This window comes from Mirounga angustirostris, unplaced genomic scaffold (genome assembly GCF_029215605.1).
Source record: "Mirounga angustirostris isolate CCGP_5_RB_7025 unplaced genomic scaffold, mMirAng1.0.hap1 SCAF_7, whole genome shotgun sequence".
Taxonomy (NCBI): domain Eukaryota; kingdom Metazoa; phylum Chordata; class Mammalia; order Carnivora; family Phocidae; genus Mirounga; species Mirounga angustirostris.
Window position 1 is genome coordinate 87640249 of NW_026991715.1, and position 22293 is coordinate 87662541.

The following is a 22293-nucleotide window of genomic DNA, read 5'->3' on the forward strand; positions in this document are numbered from 1 at the left end:
TAACACAGATCGAGTCTCTTTGTGTCATCACTTCCAGCTTTCTTCAACTTCAAATGAAATGATCACAATTCCTAATCAAGTTAACACAATTATTTAAATGTGTGTACAGTAAGCCCTGTGTATATGTTGCTGTAATAAGGGAAGAACACATTCATCATCATCCTGGCTACATAATAGCAAATCAAAATTCAGCAGTATTTGGGCTAATATTCTATGAGGCTTTGCTGAGAGGTTAGCAGATGAGTTATTAATTGTTATTTTCCAGTTTATATTTTTCTTTTGTAAGAATATAGGAAGTTAAATTACATATTTTAAGTTCACACATATGAAACTATTTTTCAGTATTGAAGGTTAAAGCAACTTAGACCATATCAGTGATAAGAGTGTCTAGTAATTTATTGGTATTTTTCATAGCAATTTAAAAATACACAGTTTATTTATATTAAAACATGCTTTTAGTTTATTAAAGGTTCAAGTTTTACATATTGGCTCATAAAAGAATTATAAACTTAAAAAATAAAATCTATATATAGTATAGCTTTTATTGAATTATATGAGATGAACTTTTATTTATACATGTAAAATCTTTGGAAACAACAAAATAATGAAGAAATTAAAATTCCAACTTCTTATGTTTCTTGTATGCTCAGATCCCACCTTCTAGAAGCTGTTAAGTAAGAAAGGCAATGGAGATACACCAGACAAGTGATTATCTGACACACATTCTGATGGAAACCTGGTAAAGTCCCCTAACTTCTCTGGGTTTCAAAATTTGTCCATAAGGTGGAGAGAGCAGCAGTATCCATGTAAGTAAAAGGATCTGGATTTTAACCACTGATTCTAAGGGCGCCAGTGTGCTCTTGAGTCAATAGGTAAAGCTCTATCTACATCAAGGGAAATTACTCATACCCAAAAGCTCAATAGACAATTAAGGGCTTAAATTGTGCAATGTTTTCCTATCTTCTCTAGAGGCAACCTCAGTTGCAGAATTTTTAGTTTGAGATGTGAATTTAATTCAACCTGAGTGCTGATAATATGCCTTTCAGTTAGTAAAGAAAGGAGGAGGAGAGAGAAAAAGAAAGAAAATTATTTTTACTGGGAGATAATTTTACATGTAGAAATCTACAATTTCAAATACATCCAACCTCGATGAACAGTAAAATGAAGACACTCTAGCAGTTCATATTATACATCACTGCAGACACTAAGTTCCCACAATTATTTTTGCTAAGTATTGCATTAAACTTCAAAGGTTAATCAAGGGTTATCAATACAAACTAAAACTTCCTGCAAAAGTATCACTTATGATAACTTACGATTTTTTGTATGAAACTATGTCCTTAAAAAAATAGGTAACATGTACTGAAAACAGTACTATGCTAATATTTCCTGCATAAATAGGTTTCTGATGCAAACTAGCTGTAAGCTAGAGAAAATAATCAACCACCTAACAAGGCAGATTATATTTTTTTGTTTCATTCACTGCCCTCTGAAAGGGGTCATCTTTAAAGGAAAAGTTTTTTTGGCTATAATTTTTATTTTATTAATAACTACAAACTAATTTATTTCTAATGTTCAGAAGTCCCCATTCAGCAAGCACTGAAGGCTGCAGAGACCAGAAAACATTTTGTATTTAAGAGAGTAATTCCATGAAACTCATTACTTCATATTATAAAAAGACAAATTAATACATATACTACAGATCTGTGCTATTTAATGCAGGCCACTGGCCTGATGTGGATAATGCAAACTTAAAATGTGGCTATCCAAATTAGTAAAATACACACCCGATTTCAAGGAATTAGTACAGAAGAAGAATGTAAACTATCCTAATGAGTGTTTACAGTGATTACATGGTGAAATGGTAATAGTTGGGATCTACTGAGTTAAATAAATTATATTATTAAAATTAACACCAGCTGTTTCATTTTGTCTTTTTTAATGTGACTGCTAGAAAATTTTAAATTACATAGTATATGGCTCACATTATTTTTCTATTCTATAGCACTGCTACAGAAATAGCAGATTCAATTATATGTTTAATATTAATCCCAACCCATTCATTAAATTTTTGTATAATTACAGTATTTGAGATAACATATTTAATATACTACCACAAAAGGCCTGAGCTTAGAATCAACTATGCCTCTATGCATAAAAACAAAACCAGATAAAACCTACTCTGATCTTTTTCATCTTCTGTATATTGGCAAATGTGCTAAACTTTGGTTAGATAGGAGTCTGCAAACAGGCAAAAGGGGTCTTTTTGGTTGATAGAAATGTTCTAAAACTGGATTGTGGTGATGACCGCACAACTATAAATGTATTCAAAAGTCACTGGATTGTATACTTCCAGCCAGTTAAGTTGTACAGTGTGTAAATTATACCTCAATAAAGCTGTTTTTTAAAAAGAAGTGCCAACTAGAGCCCAGCAGATCTAAAGTGCCATCTAGAAGCTGCATATAAATTTCAGGTGATTCAAATATTATTTTTCAATCTATCATATGACTCAATATTGCAACAAAAATTTTTCCGTGAAGGTCCTTTCATGTGCAATGGGTCCAATTCAGCAGTGGATTATGTAGTCACTAATTGGAGGTATAAGTTGAAAAAGACAAAGAGAACATTAGAGTCACTGAGTGGACAGTTTATTTGCTTTAGGGGTATCCAGCTCAGGCAACAAGAGCACCCAGCTCAGGCAATCTTATCGCAAATCCCTCACCCAATCTGGGCACCATATAATTGGACATCTGCTGGCATTCACCATCCTAGACAGAATACTAGAATATAAAATATAGAGTATACAAAAATTAATCAAAAAAAAAAAAAGAAGAAGAAGAAACAAAACAATGGATACAGTAAGTACCACATAAAGAACTCACATTGAACAGGAAGATAAGATTTCAAGATGTGTGCCCGAACACAAACATAAATACAAACATTTGCATGGATATACTGAGTTGCCTCAAGGTCTCATTTTAGAAGTAAACCAGGTGGTTATTCTTTTTTTTTTTTTTTTTAAGATTTCATTTATTTATTTGAGAGAGAGAATGAGATAGAGAGAGAGCATGAGAGGGGGGAGGGTCAGAGGGAGAAGCAGACTCCCTGCTGAGCAGGGAGCCCGATGCGGGACTCGATCCCGGGACTCCAGGATCATGACCTGAGCCGAAGGCAGTCGCCCAACCAACTGAGCCACCCAGGCACCCCAGGTGGTTATTCAAAAGCCAAAGAATCATCTGGAATGTGAAAATCATTCAGGAATGTTCATTTAAGGCAGCCACAGAATAAGGGACCTATTATAGTCCATGCTTGTTATAAAATGACTCATCCAGGCATGTGGACAAATCTATGAATGTATTTGTTAAAGGTCCAGACTGAAGTTATGTCACAACTGTGAATGTTTATGATGTACTTAGTAATACTTTATGAGGTGAGTGATACTTTAAAACTGAAATGTGAACATGGATCAAATGAGAAAGACTGAAAATCTGATTATTTTCCTACAGAATATCACATACTTCTAAGAATTAAGAGCTATTTCTTGAGGGCTTATTTTAAAAAAACAAAACTAAACTAAAACATGAACAAGACACTCACTGGATTTGATTTCTAGACAATTTGCTGTTGTGTGAATATAGGGTACCACCAACCAGTTCACACAATCCAATCAATGTGGTGTCCCCAGCACATATTTGGCAGTTCTTTGTACTGTTTTATCCATGCATAAATGCTTTTTAGGCCTTCCAAAAGAAACGCACAGAAAGATACAAATACATTTTTAAAGATATCCACAAAATAATGTTATCTAGGTATCAAAACAATTGTATTTGAATTGTATCTATACTACTGTATCTATTCTTTTTCTATTTCTGATTTTTTCAATACTTAAAGTAGTACAAGTCACCTGACAATGAAGTTCACCTTTATAAAATATAGTTTTTTCTTTAGTCCAAGATACTGGCGAATTCACAGAGCATACCAAAAGTAAAGCACTAATATTTAGCTTCCAAAAATAGTTAAAACTTAGAAAATGTTCCTAAAACTCTAAAACAGGTGATTTTAACTAACAACATGAAGCTTGTGCTTTCTCTAATTTCCAAGTAGCCAAAATATTCATACTGAGGCAGTATTCAGTTTCTTAGGAGTTCAGGTCAAAGAAGTATACCTACATCTTCATGGATGTCTGTCATTCTCTCCATGCTTAGACACACTGCTGTACCAAACAGTGTGGAAGTCACTGTCTAAGAAAATGGAAATGCCCTCTCTTAGATAACTATTTACTTTAGGAATAAAATAAACCAGCAAATCACCTCAAATTTTTCTATAGGCTACACAGAAGAGAGGAAAGGATGATTTTCACAGCCCATGCAGCTGAGAGAAAAAGTTGATTTGGGGGACTATCATACTACAAGTTAAATGTATTATGCCTTTTGTAGGGCTTTTTGTAAATCACCGTAGAAGTTGACTAAAGTGCTGGCCATGGCTGTATCTACCGCAGACTGAGGAATCATCCCGCGCAGATCTGTCTGAATGTAGCCTGTCAAAAGACTCTGGTGTGGATTGTCTTTATGTGGAACACAAAACCAACCACAAGGATGGTTATATCCACGAATAAATTCTGGTCTCTTTTCACTCCAGTCAACACTTAGCCCTACAAGGAAATTTTAAAATAACACCATTAATAGCAGTGACTGAGATTAGTCTACAACTCTCATACAATCATATTATCAGATTTCTTGTTTAAATATTTTTCTTCTTATAGTAGGAAGGGAAAAATGAAGGGGGGGACATCAGAGGGGGAGACGAACCATGAGAGACTATGGACTCTGAGAAACACACTGAGGGTTCTAGAGGGGAGGGGGGTGGGGGGATGGGTTAGCCTGGTGATGGGTATTAAAGAGGGCATGTATTGAATGGAGCACTGGGTGTTATACGCAAACAACGAATCATGGAACACTACATCAAAAACTAATGATGTATGGTGATTAACATAATAAAATAAAAAATTTTTTTCTTCTTACTCATGTAGATGAAAACTAAGCCCCAAGAGTGACCATAGAAGAATGAAAAAGATAATTACCAAGCAGAATTCTGACAGAGGGCTAGAGGTAATGGGGAAAGTTCTAATCCCATCAGAATAGGTAACATTATGTCATCTTGGTAACTCCTTGGAAACTATGAATCTTGGCTGTAGCACCCAGGCCTCAAGGTGCCAAAAATCAAAACTATGGTACCACCACTACTCCCTAAAGGCACTACCACATCCAACTTTGGTACTGGCTGGCTAAGAGTAAACAAGCAGATATTTACCTACAACAGCCTACTCAAGTATATACGATACACAAAAAGAGATTGATTTACCTATAGATATATTTTAGGAAGCAGGAGCCTTCTAATAGCAGTATTTTTCATTTTTAAAAAAAATATTACACAGCTCAAGGAAGGAAAAATATTCTAACACACCATGCCTATTTTTTCTATGGATATGACTAAGAAGCTATTTTCTGAGAGTGACTTAATCTGCTTACTACATCCCTTTCTCAGAGGCAGCTACGTGATTCCTGTTTGTAGCTGTGACCTGGAGGATACCATGTAACTGAGAATAAAAACTTAACCAGAAAGATTTCAAAACCCTTCTTGATACTGTTATTTTAATTCCTGGGATGTAGCATTTGCAAAGCTTAGTGATTATAAAATAAGTGTGAAGGCTGAAAATATATCTCACATAGAAACATCCAGCCGGGAAAACTCAAATATTTAAGACAAATGAAAAGAAAGTACAAGGTTTTGCGATCATTACCACAGGACAAAAGCCCTTCTTCATAGCCCACAGTGTAGGAGAAATCAACAAACTCTCTCGGGGAAATTATATTCCAAAGCTGACCAGCAGTAGTGTAACGCATCACACAGCAATTCTGAAAGAGAAGAGGTGACAGTTGTTACTACTTAGGAAACATATATGGACTCATATATCATAAATTAACCCTTAGTAAAAAACTCATACTCATTCAAAATGTATTTATAATTCCTATTAAGAATAATTCTTACAGTGGTTCTGATAGGTTTAGATCTCTCGTCTAAACTTCATGGCCACTGTATGGGAATGAATAAGGTTATGATTAAAATACAAAGAGGTAAGTTACCCAGTATCTAAATCTCTAACTCAATGCAGTGTATTGTATCCTATATGATATTCAACACGGAAGTAGGTGGTGTAGACTATAGGTGTTTAAGATAAAAATCCACAAATATTTGGACCAAAATACCAAATGTTTCAATAAAGAAATTCAAACATGGGAAAAATGAATTAACAAAAATAGAAAAAGAGGACAACCCACTTTGGTTACATCATTCTCTAATGCCTAAGGTGGCATTTTTGGTTTTGGTCTTTGATTTTGGCTTAACATTAATGGAAAAACCTACATACGATTATCTAGAAACCTGAATATGATGGTGTTGTTTTTAGAATTTTAGATTTCAGAATCTCAACTTAAGTTTTACAATTAAAGAGCTGACAGTTTTCTTAAGCAGCAAGGGTAGAGCTGCTGTGTAAAACAAACGCAGTTCTGACTAATACTCATTAATATGAGGAAACTCAAGCTTTTTAAAAGGCAGAAAGGATTCCCCTGTGAGATCTCTGCCACGACTACTTACTCTCAAAACAATGAATACAATGAATACAAGTAGGTGCACATGCTCACACTCACATGCTCTCTCTCACATGCACACACACACACACACCCAAAATCTGAAGTGATGTTTCTAAATAAATACCTCTTCAAAGTGTTCCAAAATGTCCATTGAAGTCATTAAGCTGTCCCAATCCAAGCGACAGGGACCTGGGCGTATATGGTCTATGACACTATTGATGCTGTCATCTATAACGCCTTGGGCTTTGAAACTGGAGAAAAAAGATTAAGGTCAAATGCTATTAGTATGAAAAATTTCAGCACGCCCTCACAGTTCAGAGCTAACTTCAAAAAGAGTAAAAGTTAATACAGCTTTTTTTTTAAAGGGAATAAATCCCAACAGTTTTTCTGATAAATTAAGTTATTTTATCAGAATGTACTCTTTGCCCTCAAATCTAACAAGTGATCTGAAGGCTAAATTATGTTATCATGAACATAGGAAAGTACCTTCATGTTACGGTGTAGCCGGAAACAGTCCATACGACACTCGAGCTTCATTTATTCTGTATGCTATTCTTTTCTCAGGCTCTAACATGTTATTAGTATGCACATATTTTTACTCTGACTTTCAAAAACTTTTTTACAGGAACAGAAAAATAGGTCACCCAGGAATAGCACACAGAGGTTTGACTCATGAATAGTATCAGAACTCGACATATTTCAAAGGTGGCACTGAGTATCAGTGGGGAAAGGATGTACTATTGCATGAATGGCGCTTTGATTCAGTACTTACCCTAAAGAGAAATTAAAAACTGAATCACTACTTGACACCATTCAAAACAATTAATTCCAGACAGACTAAAGACCACTACATAAAATTTAAAACTTTGAGAAAAATACATCTTTGTGCCCTCAGGATACAGGGGGATTTCTTGAATACATAAAACAAACAAAAACACAAATAATACAAGACAGTTAAAATTAAAAACTTGCATACCACAAATGACAAAATAAGTAATTTCTTTAAAAACTAGCCATAGACTGGAAGAAGGTATGTGCAACACATATAAACAGCCATAATTATTATAGAGAATACATAATTAATTCCTATAAACCAATGAGAAAAAGACAATCCAAAGAAAATAAGGACAAAAGATACATTAAGATTGATCGGAAATGTCAGTAAATTTGGAAAAGATGCTCAACTTCACTCGTACTAAGTAAATACTAACAAGATACCATCTCATATCCCTGAGACTGGCAGAGTAAAAACATAACAAGTATTGAATAGAAGGGAATGAGAACTCTCAAACTGCTACCACCACTTTAGAGAGCAATTAATTTGGCAACGTCTACAGTAGTTGAATGATGCGTGTCCTTAAGACCCAGGTACATACCCAAAGAAAATCACACATGTGTACAGAAGGAGACATATACTAAAGAAGTTTACTATAGCACTGTATTTTATAAGGAAGAATTGTCAACAACCTAAAAATTTACAAACACAGCTAAACACATCGTAATATTTTCATATGAACGTGAAAGAACAGATCTGCATGTAACAACATGGCTAAATCCTGAAAAAAAACACTGTATTAAATGGAAAAAATCAAAAGCAAATTACTAAAGGAAACACACATATATATATATATGTGGTCAAAGTATAAAACAGGAATACACACTTTAAGACAGTAGCTACCTCTGGGGACAAAAGAAAAGAAATTAGAGATAGATTGGCTTTAACTCTTATCAGTAACATTTTGGGCAGGTTTTTGAAAAGATTTTTTTTTTTTAAAGCATCTGAAGCTGTTTTATCATTTTGTAAGTATTTCCAGCTCAACCTTACACTGTCTCCCCCATCCTAAATCTGCTCTTCCCTCCTGTGTTCTCTAACTTGGGGTGGAGGGTGGGAATGGGGCAATACAAATTAATCCCAAATTAGATATCTGGGATTCAACTTTTGACTCTTTTTCTCTTGATCCCATTTCAATAGTCAGAATAAAAGTCACCATGTTTTATCAAGATGACTTCCTAGATGTAAAGTGCTTAGAACAATATTTGGCTCTCAATGAATGTTAGTTATCATCACCACCATCACCATTAGATCCCTTTCACATTCGCTTGCCCTTTTCAACTCTCATGCTACGTCCTTAGTTTGGGCACTCTGTGTCCAACTCAACACTGCAACCATTTCTAGCTCTTTGGACCATGTATCTCTTGAAGTTTCTGAAAAAAAGCCAAAGATCTCTTCCCAGGAATATAACATTGACACAAAATTATGTTTATGATCTTAAGGAAACTTCAAGAAGCTAGCCATGGACTCCCAGGGTAAAACCTCTTCTCTAAACTCTCCATGCTCATTTCCATTTTTCACAGTGCTATCAGATTAAGTTCAAAATCTCTGACGACCTGGGAGGTGGGAGTAAGGGTTGAGCAAAGGTAAGCACAATATTGAATTCCTTACTTTAGAATTCAAAAATCCTTCAGACATATGCTCTCCCTACCCTCATACTTTATGCTCCAGTTATACAAACATCACTTCTACTTCCCTAAACAAACTCCTTAGAGTGTTTTCCATCTGTGTTTATGTAGTAGATGCAATCCCCTCTGCCTGGAATATGAATCCGTCCTTCATTCCCTAAGAAATAACCCATTCTTGCTTTAAAGCTCAGTTCATATACTAGCTCTTCAATGAAGTCCCCTCAAATCACCAAGCATAATGTTCCTTTGGCACTTCTTTGTGCTTTTCAACCCCCACTGGGAATCAGTGATCTAAAGGATTAACTTCACACTTGCTTACAATGCTTAATCCACAACTCTAGTTTCCTGGTCCTTGTCATAAATATTGTATAACTCATCTTTCTGGAAATGCTATCTTTGGTATTATACTTGAGAACACATAGTAAGTGGGACCCACAGTTTCATTTTTAAAAGGACTGAGTCCCAAGGATATGAACATTCCACTCCAATTACACAAGGCAACTGTCTCTCTACTGGCTTTAAAAAACAGTATTTTTTCCTTCTGGTGAAAAGTATAATTCATGTTCAACTATATGCAAATATCAAAAAATGAAAATAGAAATCACCTATAAAGCAGCCATCTCAAGGTGTGTATTTGGTGTTAAGTAAAAATATTTTAATACATAAAAATTAAAGTCAACGCACAATTCTACATGCAGTTTCATATTCTGCTTTATTCACTTTATAGCTTGAGCATTTTCTTGTGTTTTAAACTAATATGTGAAAACAGTTTTTAAAGAGTGTAAAATATCACGTTTCAAAATTTAACCATCTCTATTGATTATTCAAGTTGTTTGTAATTTTTAATATTATAAGTAATGTGATGGAAGAGATAAGTACTTAACTATTATCTTTCTTATGATTTCTTTAAGATAAATTCTTAAAGTATGCTATAGCACTAAGTACATATAGAAGAATATTAGAAGGAGTTATACAGTGTGCTAAGAAATTTAAGATTTTTATAGGCCATCCGATATCATTATTTATGATTTCCCTTACTACCAACTCAGTCCACAAGAGATATGGACACTTTAAAGGCTTTGAATTCTTAAGGTGATATGCTTTTTCAGAAAGTTTAAAATCTTTTTTTTAAATTTTATTATGTTAATCACCATACATTACATCATTAGTTTTTGATGTAGCGTTCCATGATTCATTGTTTGCGTATAACACCCAGTGCTCCATTCAATACGTGTCCTCTTTAATACCCATCACCAGGCTAACCCATCCCCCCACCCCCCTCCCCTCTAGAACCCTCAGTTTGTTTCTCAGTCCATAGTCTCTCATGGTTCGTCTCCCCCTCCAATTCCCCCCCTTCATTTTTCCCTTCCTACTATCTTCTTCTTTATTTTTTTAACATATAATGTATTATTTGTTTCAGAGGTACAGGTCTGTGATTCAACAGCCTTACACAATTCACAAATCTTAAAAGTCAAATTTTACTGGCAATGATGATTTAGTGATCATTTATATATATATAATATATAATATATATAAATATATATTATATATATATATATGAAGTCTGGCAATGTCTTAAGAGCTACATAAAACTACAAGAATTTACTTACAGGTATCCATTAAATTCTTCTGAAGGTTTTCTCCAAATTGTTACATCTTTCTGGAAAAATAACAAACAGTATACGGGCATAAATCATTACCTAGGTGGAACTCTGGATATAAAACTGACAATTTCAAGTTATAGAACATCAGTCTTTGCATTAAAATAAAACTTAAGTAAATATTCAGAGATACATAAAAGTCACTTATACCATCAAAATGATCCATATTTGATTTTCTTCTGTATCCTAAAGTTCTTCACATCTTGCTTAAAGTACAGACGTCCAAAACAGATTTCTCAGTAGCTTAATGAGATGCAAACCTTGTTAAGATCCGCACCAGCCATTATTATTTGCCTCACTCCAATCTTATCTATTTACCATTACTGACACATTTAGACTAAGACAAGAGGAATGCTAAATATTTCATTCTGAACTTGCTCATATCTTTTTTAAAATCAAACAATTCACATCTATTATGACAGTGCGAACTTGAATTAGTCCCTACATCTTTTTTCTGTTCATTTCCCAAGAAATTCTGAATATCAGACTAGCTAGAGTACTTCACTAGAAGAGTCCTGGGTTCTAGGGTTGTGATAGTTTGGACAAGTCATACCAGTAGAAAAGAATACTAACTGGCCACCCTCACAGGCTTGTTGAAATATCTGGAACTATTTCAAACTATCAGTACATGTTATATTTTATATGTTGACCTTAGAAGCTATTCTTTAGGCTCGTGTTGCCAGAGTCTATTCTCATGTCCAATATCTAAAGCAGTAATGAAATCAGTGCAGGATTATTGCTTTTGCCTTGGTGAGATGTCAAACCACCGACTTTATTATCTTAATTATCTATCCTGCCATCCACCCAAAGTATGGTTCCTATTTTCCCTTACCATTTTGAAAGTCATCAACCATCTCACTAGATAGAAGATAAATGCCATATATAAGAAATTTAAATAATTCACCGTTTTCTTGGCAACTCGCCACTTATCATCTTCGATGCTATGATACTGGATGAGAGTGTTTTTAAGTCTAGTTGCAAAAGCAGCAGCATCAGGCAGGCCTTCCATTTTTTTCTTCTGTTACAAAGACAAAGATGAGCATCAGCAAATGCCACAATTTGAAGCAATAGACCAGTGAGTCTCAAATATGGCTTCATAACAGACTCACTGGGGAGCCGTAAAAGATGCTTATACCTGGATCCCACCCCAAATCAACTAATCAGAATCTCTGAAGAGTAGGACCTGGGCATAGGTTTTTTTCCCTCAAAGCTGCCAAGATGAGTAACACCTAGTCAAGGATGAGTATCACACATTTTAAGTTATTAAAATCACTCATATAAAAGTAAACTACAATCCTAGTTCCCTTTCTAAAGGAATATAATAAAAAGAAATACATTATAGAATTCTAGATAATGTAAAGAAAAAAATATTGCTGTTTCCAAACTACAAATATCAATACACAAGGAATAAATTTTTTTAAAAAGTCTTTACAGTTTCAGCCATTAAATTTTTAATTTAACATCCAACAGATTTAGGACTCATTCTAGAAAACTAATGACAAGCACAACTAGAAACCTGTTCATACATCCTTTCAGGTTAGGGTTACAGAACTCTGAATAATTTCAAAAGTTTGAAGAACTGCACCGTTTTCAATATTTTATATCATTTGATAAGGTGTTATAGGATTCAGTAAGGTATCTGTGTAAGGAAGGAGGTCATATGAAGACTTTTAGAACCATCAGCACAGCATAAACAAATGGTTCATAATTTTATATATCATTAATAATTCCAAAGATAAGCTACTGTTCAACATTGTTTTTAAAGAGAAATGATTATTAACCTTAAAGATAATAAACGATATAATGAAAGCTTCTGTAATGTTTTAAAAACATTGCTTCCCATCAAGAGGTGGTCTGTGACTGCATGACTTCCTAGGCTGGGTTAGAAAAGTCCATGCAGGCTCTGCAGGTTTCTTTTAGACTAACTGCTCTGGGAGCCTTTGATCAACATGCAAGCATGCAAAAACTCTGGCTATCTTTGAGGCTGAAATGTGGAAAGGCTGGAGAAAAGGGGAAATGGGAAGAGAGACAGAACTCCAAAGTCCCAGATCCAGAAGCCTTTTTAGGGCTTCACCCTAGGCTCCCCTCAATTTCACTCAGTCTTCCCCATCTTAACAATTTATTTTATTTTTATTTATTTATGTTTTAATGTAGGCTCCAAGCCCAGCATGGAGCCCAACATAGGGCTTGAACTCAGGACCCTAAGATCAGGACCTGAACTGAGATCAAGAGTTGGATGCTTAACTGACTGAGCCACCCAGGTGCCCCAACAATTTACTTTTAAAATGGTAATTGAGCCAATTGCTCAAAGACAAAGCCTAGGAATCACCCTTAATAGAAATTAAGAGATGCCTATTCACACCACCTCCTCTCATTGCCTAGAATATTCTTGTCCTACTGGTTTTCTTTCTGCCCCCCAAATAGGCCAAGCTTGCCACTGACTCTGGGCTTTGTACTTGCTATTTCTCTGCCTGGATTATTAGATCCCAAATCTGAGCATGACTAAAAACAACTTGTAATGAAAATTTCATTTTAAACCTCCTATCTTAATACAGCTTCTGCAAGTCTCTATTATAGCCTTCTTTTAGTTTCTTCATAGTGTTTATCACAATCTGAAATTAACTTGTTTATTTAATGGTATACTATATTCTACCCTTTCACCATCACATCCCCAACTAATAGAGCTGGGGCTTTTGACTGCCTTATTTACCACTATATCCCCACCAGCTAAAACATTGCCTGGAACACAATAGGCCCCTATAATACTTGTTGAAGTGTGTTTGCTTCAAAACAAGAATTGTTTGGTCTTGATTTTGTGTTCTTTTGGTGCCTTAGTGCACTCCAGTAAAAGAATAAAGAATTTTTCTTCTGTATCTTTCTGGGGAAAAGCTGCACAATTTACAGAACCATCAAGTTATTACTAAAAAGGAAATAAAGAAAAGATCTAAATGAAATGTCAAGCCTCAAACTTCTATGGAAATAAGGCTGCAATCCTCAAGTACAGATGCATACATAAGAATCCCCTTTGTTTTATTTTGTAGTAGTTGTAGCTGTTGACAAAGATTCCCTTCCTAGGCTCCTCTGAGTCCTCTTTTCGACTAGGCCTTGTTCTTGGGCTTGTCTTTGGCCCCTAAATTCAGTTTTAGCAAGAATCCTGCTGAGCTAGTTTACTGAAACACCCCTCACCCTCAAAAATTCCTCATCCTACCCTTGATCTTATCATGCTGCTCTGCATTCAGCAAGAATCCCTCTTACCTCTAATGTTTCCTCTTAGAAACTTCCCACCCATTGACACCTATCCTGCTCCTTGGCTACAAATCCCCACTGTCCTTGTTGTACTCAGACCGGACTGCAATTCTTTTTTTTTTTTTTTTAAGATTTTGTTTATTTATTTGAGAGAGAGAGAGAAAATGGGGTGGAGGACAGAGGGAAAGAGAGAATCCAAAGCAGACTCCACGCTGAGCATGAAGCCAGACACAGGGCTCGATCCCAAGACTGCAAGATCATGACCTGAGCCAAAACCAAGAGTTGGAGGCTTAATCGACTGAGGCACCCAGGCACCTCCAGAAGAGGGTGCAATTCTATACTGATGTATCTTTTCCCCTACTTTAATAGTTCTTGAGTAAGATTTGCCTTTGCCACTTTAACTTCTATCTACCTCTGGTTTTCTTTGACACTGTTTTTAGATATTAGATTTCAGGGCCCACTGCCAGACAGTCTGATTCACTGGGCCTGTTCTGGAGTAGGCCCCCCAAATCTAGGTTCTATAAAAAGCCTCGCTGATCATTCTGTTATTCAGCCAGGGTTGAGAACCACTATCTAAAAACTAAAGATGACAGAAATAAATCAATATTGTAGTCAATATTTAAATAGCATAGAACAAAGCATACAAGCCATTAAAAATGATAAACAAGATGTTATAGAACTGTAGGGGAAAAAAAAACCTTTTTCTCTACTCTCTTAGATTCTGTCTCTGGGACCTGCAGATTAAAGTGAAAGAAGGTATATTAACAGGAGAAAAGACACACAAATTTTATTTGCTGTTAATATTTTATTTTTTATATACGTAGAGGCCTTCACAAAAAAGAAAGAAATGGAGACCCAAAAAAAAGCAGTTAGACTTAGGGCTTCTATACCATTTTAACAAAAGGTGATAAATTACGGAAAAGTGACAAGACAAAGGAAAAGGCATTTGGGATTCTAGGGGTGGTAAATTATGAGAAAGTAAATATATGAGACAAAATTAATAGAAAAGAAAGTTATTGTAGTAAAGTAAGTTTGTTCAGACAATTTTGGTGCCAACTCTACCTCCAGTGATGAGTTGTTCTCCTCCTAGTATAGGAGAGGGGAGAGGGAAGACCTTCACAAAGGGAAATTTATGTCCTACTTTCAGGCAGTAGAGGGAGGGAAAACAGCTCTTTCTGCATTTGCTGAATTGCCTTCAGCTCAAAATAATCCTTATTCCAAAGTGGCATATTTTGGGGTGGTGTATCCCAAAATATGGGAAACATGGGAAAGTATATATAGAAAATTCAATAACATAGAATTTAGGATCTATGTAAATGATGTAAGTGATGCAAAATATATAATAAATATAGATCCCACCCATAGACTAAAAGTGGATGAGCTCATTCAAGAAGTGTGCCAGTCAGGAAAGTATCTCATTTCCCCTCAAGAGACTGCCAACTTGATAGCCAGTACAATGACCTTAATCAAGGGTATGTTATAAACAAACACAAATTCTTAGACAAGACTTGAAAAACTAATTTATCTATTGCTGGGATCATTATGATTAAACATATTCTTTAAACCCAAAGGCTGCCTGCCAGGTTCCTGTGTTTGGCCGGTAAGATATTTTTTTTTTTTCAAATCTCCTTGATAGAAATCAAAGATGAAATGTAAAAATGTTATTATCACAGATGTTATCTATGTACAAATCCATTACACAAATGTAAGCAATAAAAACTTACCTATAAAGATGAGAATCTGGATCTTTAAGGTGCTTACCTTAGTAATCATTCCCTCTTACTGACTACTATAAAGCCTAAACTCCTTAATATGGCTTATGGGCCCCTTTATGATCTGGCTGAGCTTCACTGCCTAATTTCTACTCTTCTTTCTTGGACTCCCCTAAAGACTAGGTTATTTCCCCCCCAACCCACCCCACCAATGTTTCTCACAGCAACTCTGTAACTATTCAATGGTCATCTTTTCCAATTTAACTATAAACCTTTTGGGACAGGAAATGTGACTTGTTCAATGTTATGCCCCTATGTCTAGCATGCAGTAGGAAGCCAGGAAATAAAAGTGGGAAAAATAGGTAGACAGTGAGCTACTAGTCTCACTTATGGAAGACCTCAAGGTATCTAAGATGAGCCTGTTTACACCAATCATCCTTGAGCTTCTGAATGACTAAAAATTCCATTGCCATAATTAAACACAGCAATTTCTCAAGGAAGTCTACTATTTTATTTACCACACATCTAGTATCTACCAGGTCCCAGAACTACAGATATGGATGTTTTTGCTCTCAAAGTTGACTTATTCCACCTTTTAAGTAAACTCTGAATTGCAACAACAACAAAGCTAAAACATTAAAAATTATTAATGAGCCTCTTTTAAGGGTAGTGGAGTAGGAGGAGGAAAGAAGGAGAACAAACAAGTGTAAACTCAGAAAGCTCTTTTTTAGCCCAAATGAAGTATTTAACCAGGCAGTTCATTCATCCATTCCAAAAATGGATTTTTTTCATCAAGATTAAGTCCAAAAGAGAATAATGGTTACTGTCTCAACTATCTGTGTGTGGGCAAGCATAACATATCTCTGGAAATATATTCCAGAATTGGGGAGCGAACACTAATGGGGTTATTATCAAGGTCTTGATGCTCTTCTAATAAAACAGAGTACTCCCATTAATTCAAAGGAAAGCATACACTATGCTCTACTACAATTTCCACCTATGGAGAATGTAAGGAAAATGTTTTAAATACTATTCTGAACTCCCTCTTACTAATTCTTTCTTTCCCTTTCTTGACCTACAACAGGAAACTCTCCAATTCCATCACTTACATATCAGAGAATTGGTACCACTTAATCGTATCAAAATCTAGCAGCTCCTTCAAAAAGGCTGTATACTTTTGACAGTCCTATTACTCAGTGCTCAGTAATGTCCACCTTCATTTTTTTCTCTTATTTTTTTTTCCTTATTTTTTTCCCTTACTTTAAACTAACCTTTTTGTTCGTGTTTTCTATGCCCATTTCTTTGCAATGATCACTAGTGTAGACACTGGCTGCCATTGTAGAGGGGGCAGCCTGCCAAAGTCAGAAATTGTCTTGTGGCCATCTATCAGCACCATAGTCTTTGGCCAAGACAACTCCAGTTTTCATCAACTTTACATCACAGGGAGATGGCCATAGGTTCTATTTTAAATTTGAAACATAATAAACATTTTAACCTCTAATAAAAAGTGAATGTCATAAAAATCTGTTTGTACCTATGTAGTATGATGAAGTCAGAATTTACTTGTTAAAGAAGATATTATCAGAATTGTTTAAACTTCCATGTCCCAATTGATAAGGGTTTTATGTGAATAGCTTCAATTTAACATGCCATAGATTTTCCCCAAGATGTTATGCAAACCAAGACCTTGTAAATTAAATTATATTATCTACCTAACATAAAAATTTCAGCATATGCTTGATTTCCAATCAATCTTGAATTTGTAATTTAGCTTTTCCAACTCAGTCAAATACAGTAGTTTCTCATTTTTGAGACTGGCTATAGCAGGAATCCAACAGGGAAGCCCACTTCCACAACGTGACCAATGCCCTTCCCTCTGTTTCAGTGTTCACTTTAGCTTATTCTAGTATCAGCTTTACAACAATGTTGAGACTTTTTACAACAGTTAAGGCAATATTAAATTCTAATAATATCTCAGCTTTGAGTCCAAGTTAATGTTTGAGCTCCTAATGCTCTAATCCTTTATTTAAAATAATAGCTAACATTTATTGATCATTTACTATGTGATCAGTCTTTCTGGCCACTTTAAATTGTATTATTTCATTTAATTTTCATAAACAACCCTAAAAGCTGATCCTATTATCCTTATTTTGCAGAGAAAGTACCAACAGAGAAACTAAGTCACTTGTCCATGATCACACAGCTAATAAGTGATGGAGTCAGACAGAACTGCAACTCAGGACTTCTGCCTTCAGAGTCTAAGAGTCTCTTCTGTAAAACACCGGAAGTTGATCACAAGCTGGAAGAGACTTCACATAAAAAAATCTGACATCACACTAAAGCTGTCCTTTTGTCCTGGCTCCTGATCCCAAAATAGCTCAGGTGATCTTTATTAACTGCACATTAAGGATAACGGTAACTCTATTGAGGAATTACATGAGTTAAAGGACCGAAGCTGGAAGACAGTTAACCTAGAAAACGCTGCCTCTGTCATCAGTGCACCTCGGTCAGAGCTTGCTGTGGGCAGATGGGGCCCTACGTTGTCGGTGCATCCACCACGAATCAGGAAGCACTGCGCCCTTCAAGGAACGCGACCTCGGTGAATCTTCACCATGGCCCTAGAAGCAAGGTTATTACTACCCATTCCCCATTTAACGGATGCAGAAACTGACGCCTAGCAGGCATCCCAGTCCTTAAACTGGTGAGCGGTGCGGAGAGGCGAGGTGCAAGCCTGAGATCCTTCTGGGGACTCCTTTCCTCTCTCACGGGTGAAGGCTGCACCCGCCCGGACGCCGCGGTCCGCCACCCCCCACGCCGGCCTCCCCAGCCCCGCTCGCCGGGGCCGCTCCGGAAAACGCACCCGGGAGAGCGCCCCGAAAGCCCCCATCGCCCTCCCTCCAGGCCGTCTCACTTCCGCCACGACTCCGCGCCCGCACCCCCGGCTACCTGAGATGCAGCGAGGCGTGGTACGCTGCGAGGCGCGCCGGGCTCGCCCCAGACTCCCGGCTTTCCGCGACACGGACGCTCTAGAGCTCCTCCGGCTTCCCCGCCCCTCGGGGCTGGCAGCAGCCAATGGGCGACGGGCCACCGCTGCTCGCAGCCAATTGGAAGGCACCAAGGCCCTCCGGGGAAGAGGGCCGAATCCCCCAGCCAAGTCCCCTGCCAGACGCCGGGTGCGACCGAAGAGCTTGTGGCCTAAGTTGGCCGGGGCAACGTGTGTTTGCTTGGATTGGCTGGCGCGGCAGCGTGCGGAGCGCTGATTGGTCGCTGGGAATGGAATGATTTCTCGCGCTTGTGGCCTGGCGCGAGCCGGGCCAGGGTTCCCTGCGTGTGTGTGGGTTGCGGGTGGGTGAGGCTCCGGCGGGGTTTCCCGCGACCAATTAATGGCAAAAAAAATTTGCGAGGCAGTAAATCCGGCTGGGAGAAATAGGAACACAGGAGGGAGGGAATGACGACGGTGAGGGATAAGGCCGGCCTAAATTCAGAGGGCTGGGGAGATGTACTATCGCGGAGCTGCACTACCCACCTCAGGACCAGAAGTCAGATGAAAAAGAGAAGAAAAGGCGCCCGGGAACAAGATGACGGATCCCTCGGGCCTCCACCTTCCCTGACTCAGAGCTGAAAGCGCTGTATGAGAAAGCACAGAAACAGTCACTGCCACAAGCGAATTGGTCTTCCGCCAAACGTTTGCCTTCAGATAAGGGAGATCTGAGAGAGATAAAGAGAACGCCGGTGGCTTTCGCAGCCTCACGAAGTGTTCCGGTTTTCATCTGACAGATGTTTGACAAATCTGAATACTAAATGTCAGGTGTTTACAAATTATATTTACGAGGATATGTGGTTTTAGATCCAAGAGTATTAAGGAATGCAGTGCTACACCATTAGTCATTTTTGGTGGACTTGCAATAAGAACAAATAATAATTCTTAAATTTTTAAGTTAATGTCACTGAAAGAACCACCAAACACCACCTGTTAGTTATTATTGGCAGATTTTAAAAATCTTACCTCATTGTTAAAGCTCACCTCATCCAGGGGCGCCTGGGTGGCTCATTCAGTTAAGCGTCTGCCTTCAGCTCGGTGGTGATCCCAGGGTCCTGGGGTGGAGCCCTGCGTCTGGCTCCCTGCTCAAGTGGGGCGCCTGCTTCTCCCTCTTCTTCTGCCCCCCCCCCCCGTGTGCTTGCTCTCTCGGTCTAGTCTCTCTCTCAAATAAATAAATAAAATGTTTAAAAAAAAGTTTACCTCATTCATAAAAGGAATAATAATTTGGCTGGTGATTACTTTTCCATTATTTCACATGTAATCATCTGAAAAACTCACCCACCTTGAGGGGCTCTTAAGTGGATTCAGTGAGGTATAAAGTTTACAGAGCACTTTTCCACACCATCTGAAATTATTACCAAATATGTATGCAAACAAGGACCATGATAATTGGTCAATAATAACAAGCAAGTGACTGGAGGCCGGGGCATAGCTCTTAAGGCAGATTCCTTAATTTCTGAGTAGCTGAACAGGTCTGGCGGACTCTAATAACAGAGCTCTTAACCCTCACAAAACTCCTAATGTGTTTCACAGCTCTCTATGAGGCACCCGTGCACAGCAGTGAGGACCAGAAAGGAAAGACCTAATCCCTGCCCCAAAGGTTTACACGGTGATGGTGGAGAGGAACGAGTCCTCAAAAAGTAGAAAATTAGAATCTCTTATTAGGATTCAGCTGTGAACACATTGCTCAGCGGCTCTGCAAATTCTCTCACAGAACCTGGTAGAACATGTTTAAAACAAAATCAACTTGGCTTTTGTTGTTATTGTTGTGTTGTTAAGGGTTGCTGCATAAAGTCATCACATGGATGCCCAGTAGGGAAGTTTTTCTTTACCTTTTGTTCTTCATCTGTTTGTGTGATTTTCTTGGTTAGAAAGAAGTTGGGGGTAATTAAAAACCATCCTATATCTATCAAAGTGGAATACCACTGAAAGCAAAACTGCAGGTTCAGAAAAAAGAACATAATATCATTTAGAGCTATTATTGACGGCTTACTATGGACCAGGCACAGTGCTAAACATTTTACATGTATTAACTCATTTAATCCTGATAACAGCCCTGTAAGGTATGCACATTTATCACTGTACTCATGAGGGGATTGTAGTATATAAGGCCACAGACAAGACCCTCCTCCAAGTAGTTTGAAAATGGGGAAATAAGCTTTCTATATAGAGTTCAAGTTTAAAAGAGACAATGTACTTGGCCAGCTCTAGGGAAGGTCACCCTAAAGTGACAAAACAGCTTCCCTGCCAAGCCCCAATTGTAATCAGACTGAATATATTAACATATCTAAAGAAAGAATTTCCAAAAAGAAAAACAAAATAATTGCAAAACACCAAAATAATATATTCACAATTTCTTACCAGGAAGCAATAAATCTAGAAGTAAAACAAAAAACAAAATAAAAACACACATGCACAAATATCCCTAACTATACTTGAAAATTAAAAAAAAAAATTCTGGCTTCCAAATTATTCAATGAAAAATAAAATAAAATATTACATACTGTAGAATATTAATAAAAATACTTAATATATTAATATTAATAAATACTAACATCAATAAAATAAAAGCCCTATATATCAAAACCAGGAAATATGACAAATTCTGTACTTAGACATCCTGACTCTGGAAAATTCATAGCCTTAATTCAATTCAACAAATACTTATTAAATGCCTGCCATAGGAAAATTGTTGAAGCTGGGGCAGTTTATAATGTGACCCCCCAGCCAATTCCAGAGCTGGACTTAATCCTGAATCTTTTATTTACATAATCCAGTAAATTTCTTTTTCTTTTTTTAAGTCAGTTTGAGTTGACTTCTCTCATTTAGAATGAAAGAGCCTTACTGAAACTAATATTACACTATATATTAACTAACTGGAATTTAAATAAAAACTTAAAAAAGAAAAAAAATAGAATGAAAGAGCCTTTAGGGAATAAAGGGCCCCTTTTCCCCTGCAATGCTTTCTTCCTTTGTTTTATCCAGCAAAGGCCAGGAGCCTGGTGAAAACAGGGAGGAGGAGGAGTGTTGAGAGTAGACACTCTAGCGGCAGCTATGCAGGAAGGAGGGACCTGCAATGTTCCATTTATGGCTATGGGAAGACAAAGGGCAGCTCCTGAACCTGGCTGGAGAAACTTATGGGTGTAAGCCATTTATACGTAGATTGGGAAAATAAATATGTGAGAATTATCTATCTCTGTTATTTCAAGTATCTCAAACACCCAAGCCTGTGTTTAAGCCAATTTCCTTAAGGCCCAGCTGTATTTTCTACATTCAGTTTCCATGAAATTCTCCTATATCCTTTCCATAAGTCTTCTTCATGTCTTTTGAATGGGTTTCTGTCCCTTTTTTTTTTTCTTTTTTTAAAGATTCATTATTTATTTACTTGAGAGAGAGAGAACAAGCAGGGGGAAGGGGCAGAGGGAGAGGGAGAAGTAGACTCTCTGCTGAGCTGGGAGCCCAATGTGGGACTCAGTCCCAGGCCCCTGGGATCATGACCTGAGCAGAAGGCAGATGCTTAACCG

At 37.1% G+C, this 22293-nt stretch overlaps 1 protein-coding gene across 2 annotated transcripts; it reads right to left on the minus strand.

Moving 5' to 3' along the window:
- Positions 1-1010: 1010 nt before the first annotated feature.
- STARD4 (StAR related lipid transfer domain containing 4) lies at positions 1011-18898 on the minus strand. Of its 2 annotated transcripts, XM_045899833.3 has the most exons (6): positions 18676-18833; positions 11676-11789; positions 10721-10770; positions 6775-6901; positions 5801-5915; positions 1011-4651 (listed from the first exon to the last, which is right to left on the minus strand). In XM_045899833.3, the coding sequence occupies exons 2-6, from the start codon at positions 11778-11780 to the stop codon at positions 4422-4424; spliced, it is 627 nt and encodes a 208-aa protein (XP_045755789.1). In that variant the 5' UTR covers positions 11781-11789; positions 18676-18833; the 3' UTR covers positions 1011-4421. The 2 variants fall into 2 exon arrangements, with proteins under 2 accessions (XP_045755789.1, XP_045755803.1); XM_045899847.3 differs by lacking the exon at positions 11676-11789 and having other exon boundaries at positions 18676-18898.
- Between the last annotated feature and the right edge of the window lie 3395 nt (positions 18899-22293).

Excerpts from the sequence above, each read along its gene's own strand:
- STARD4 (XM_045899833.3), bottom strand. The coding sequence starts at position 11,780 with ATGGAAGGCCTGCCTGATGCTGCTGCTTTTGCAACTAGACTTAAAAAC. Across the intron at positions 10,771-11,675 it reads GGCGAGTTGCCAAGAAAACG|AAAGATGTAACAATTTGGAG; the intron begins GTGAATTATTTA and ends TTATTTTTCCAG. Across the intron at positions 5,916-6,774 it reads TTTTGGAACACTTTGAAGAG|AATTGCTGTGTGATGCGTTA; the intron begins GTATTTATTTAG and ends CTTCTCTTTCAG.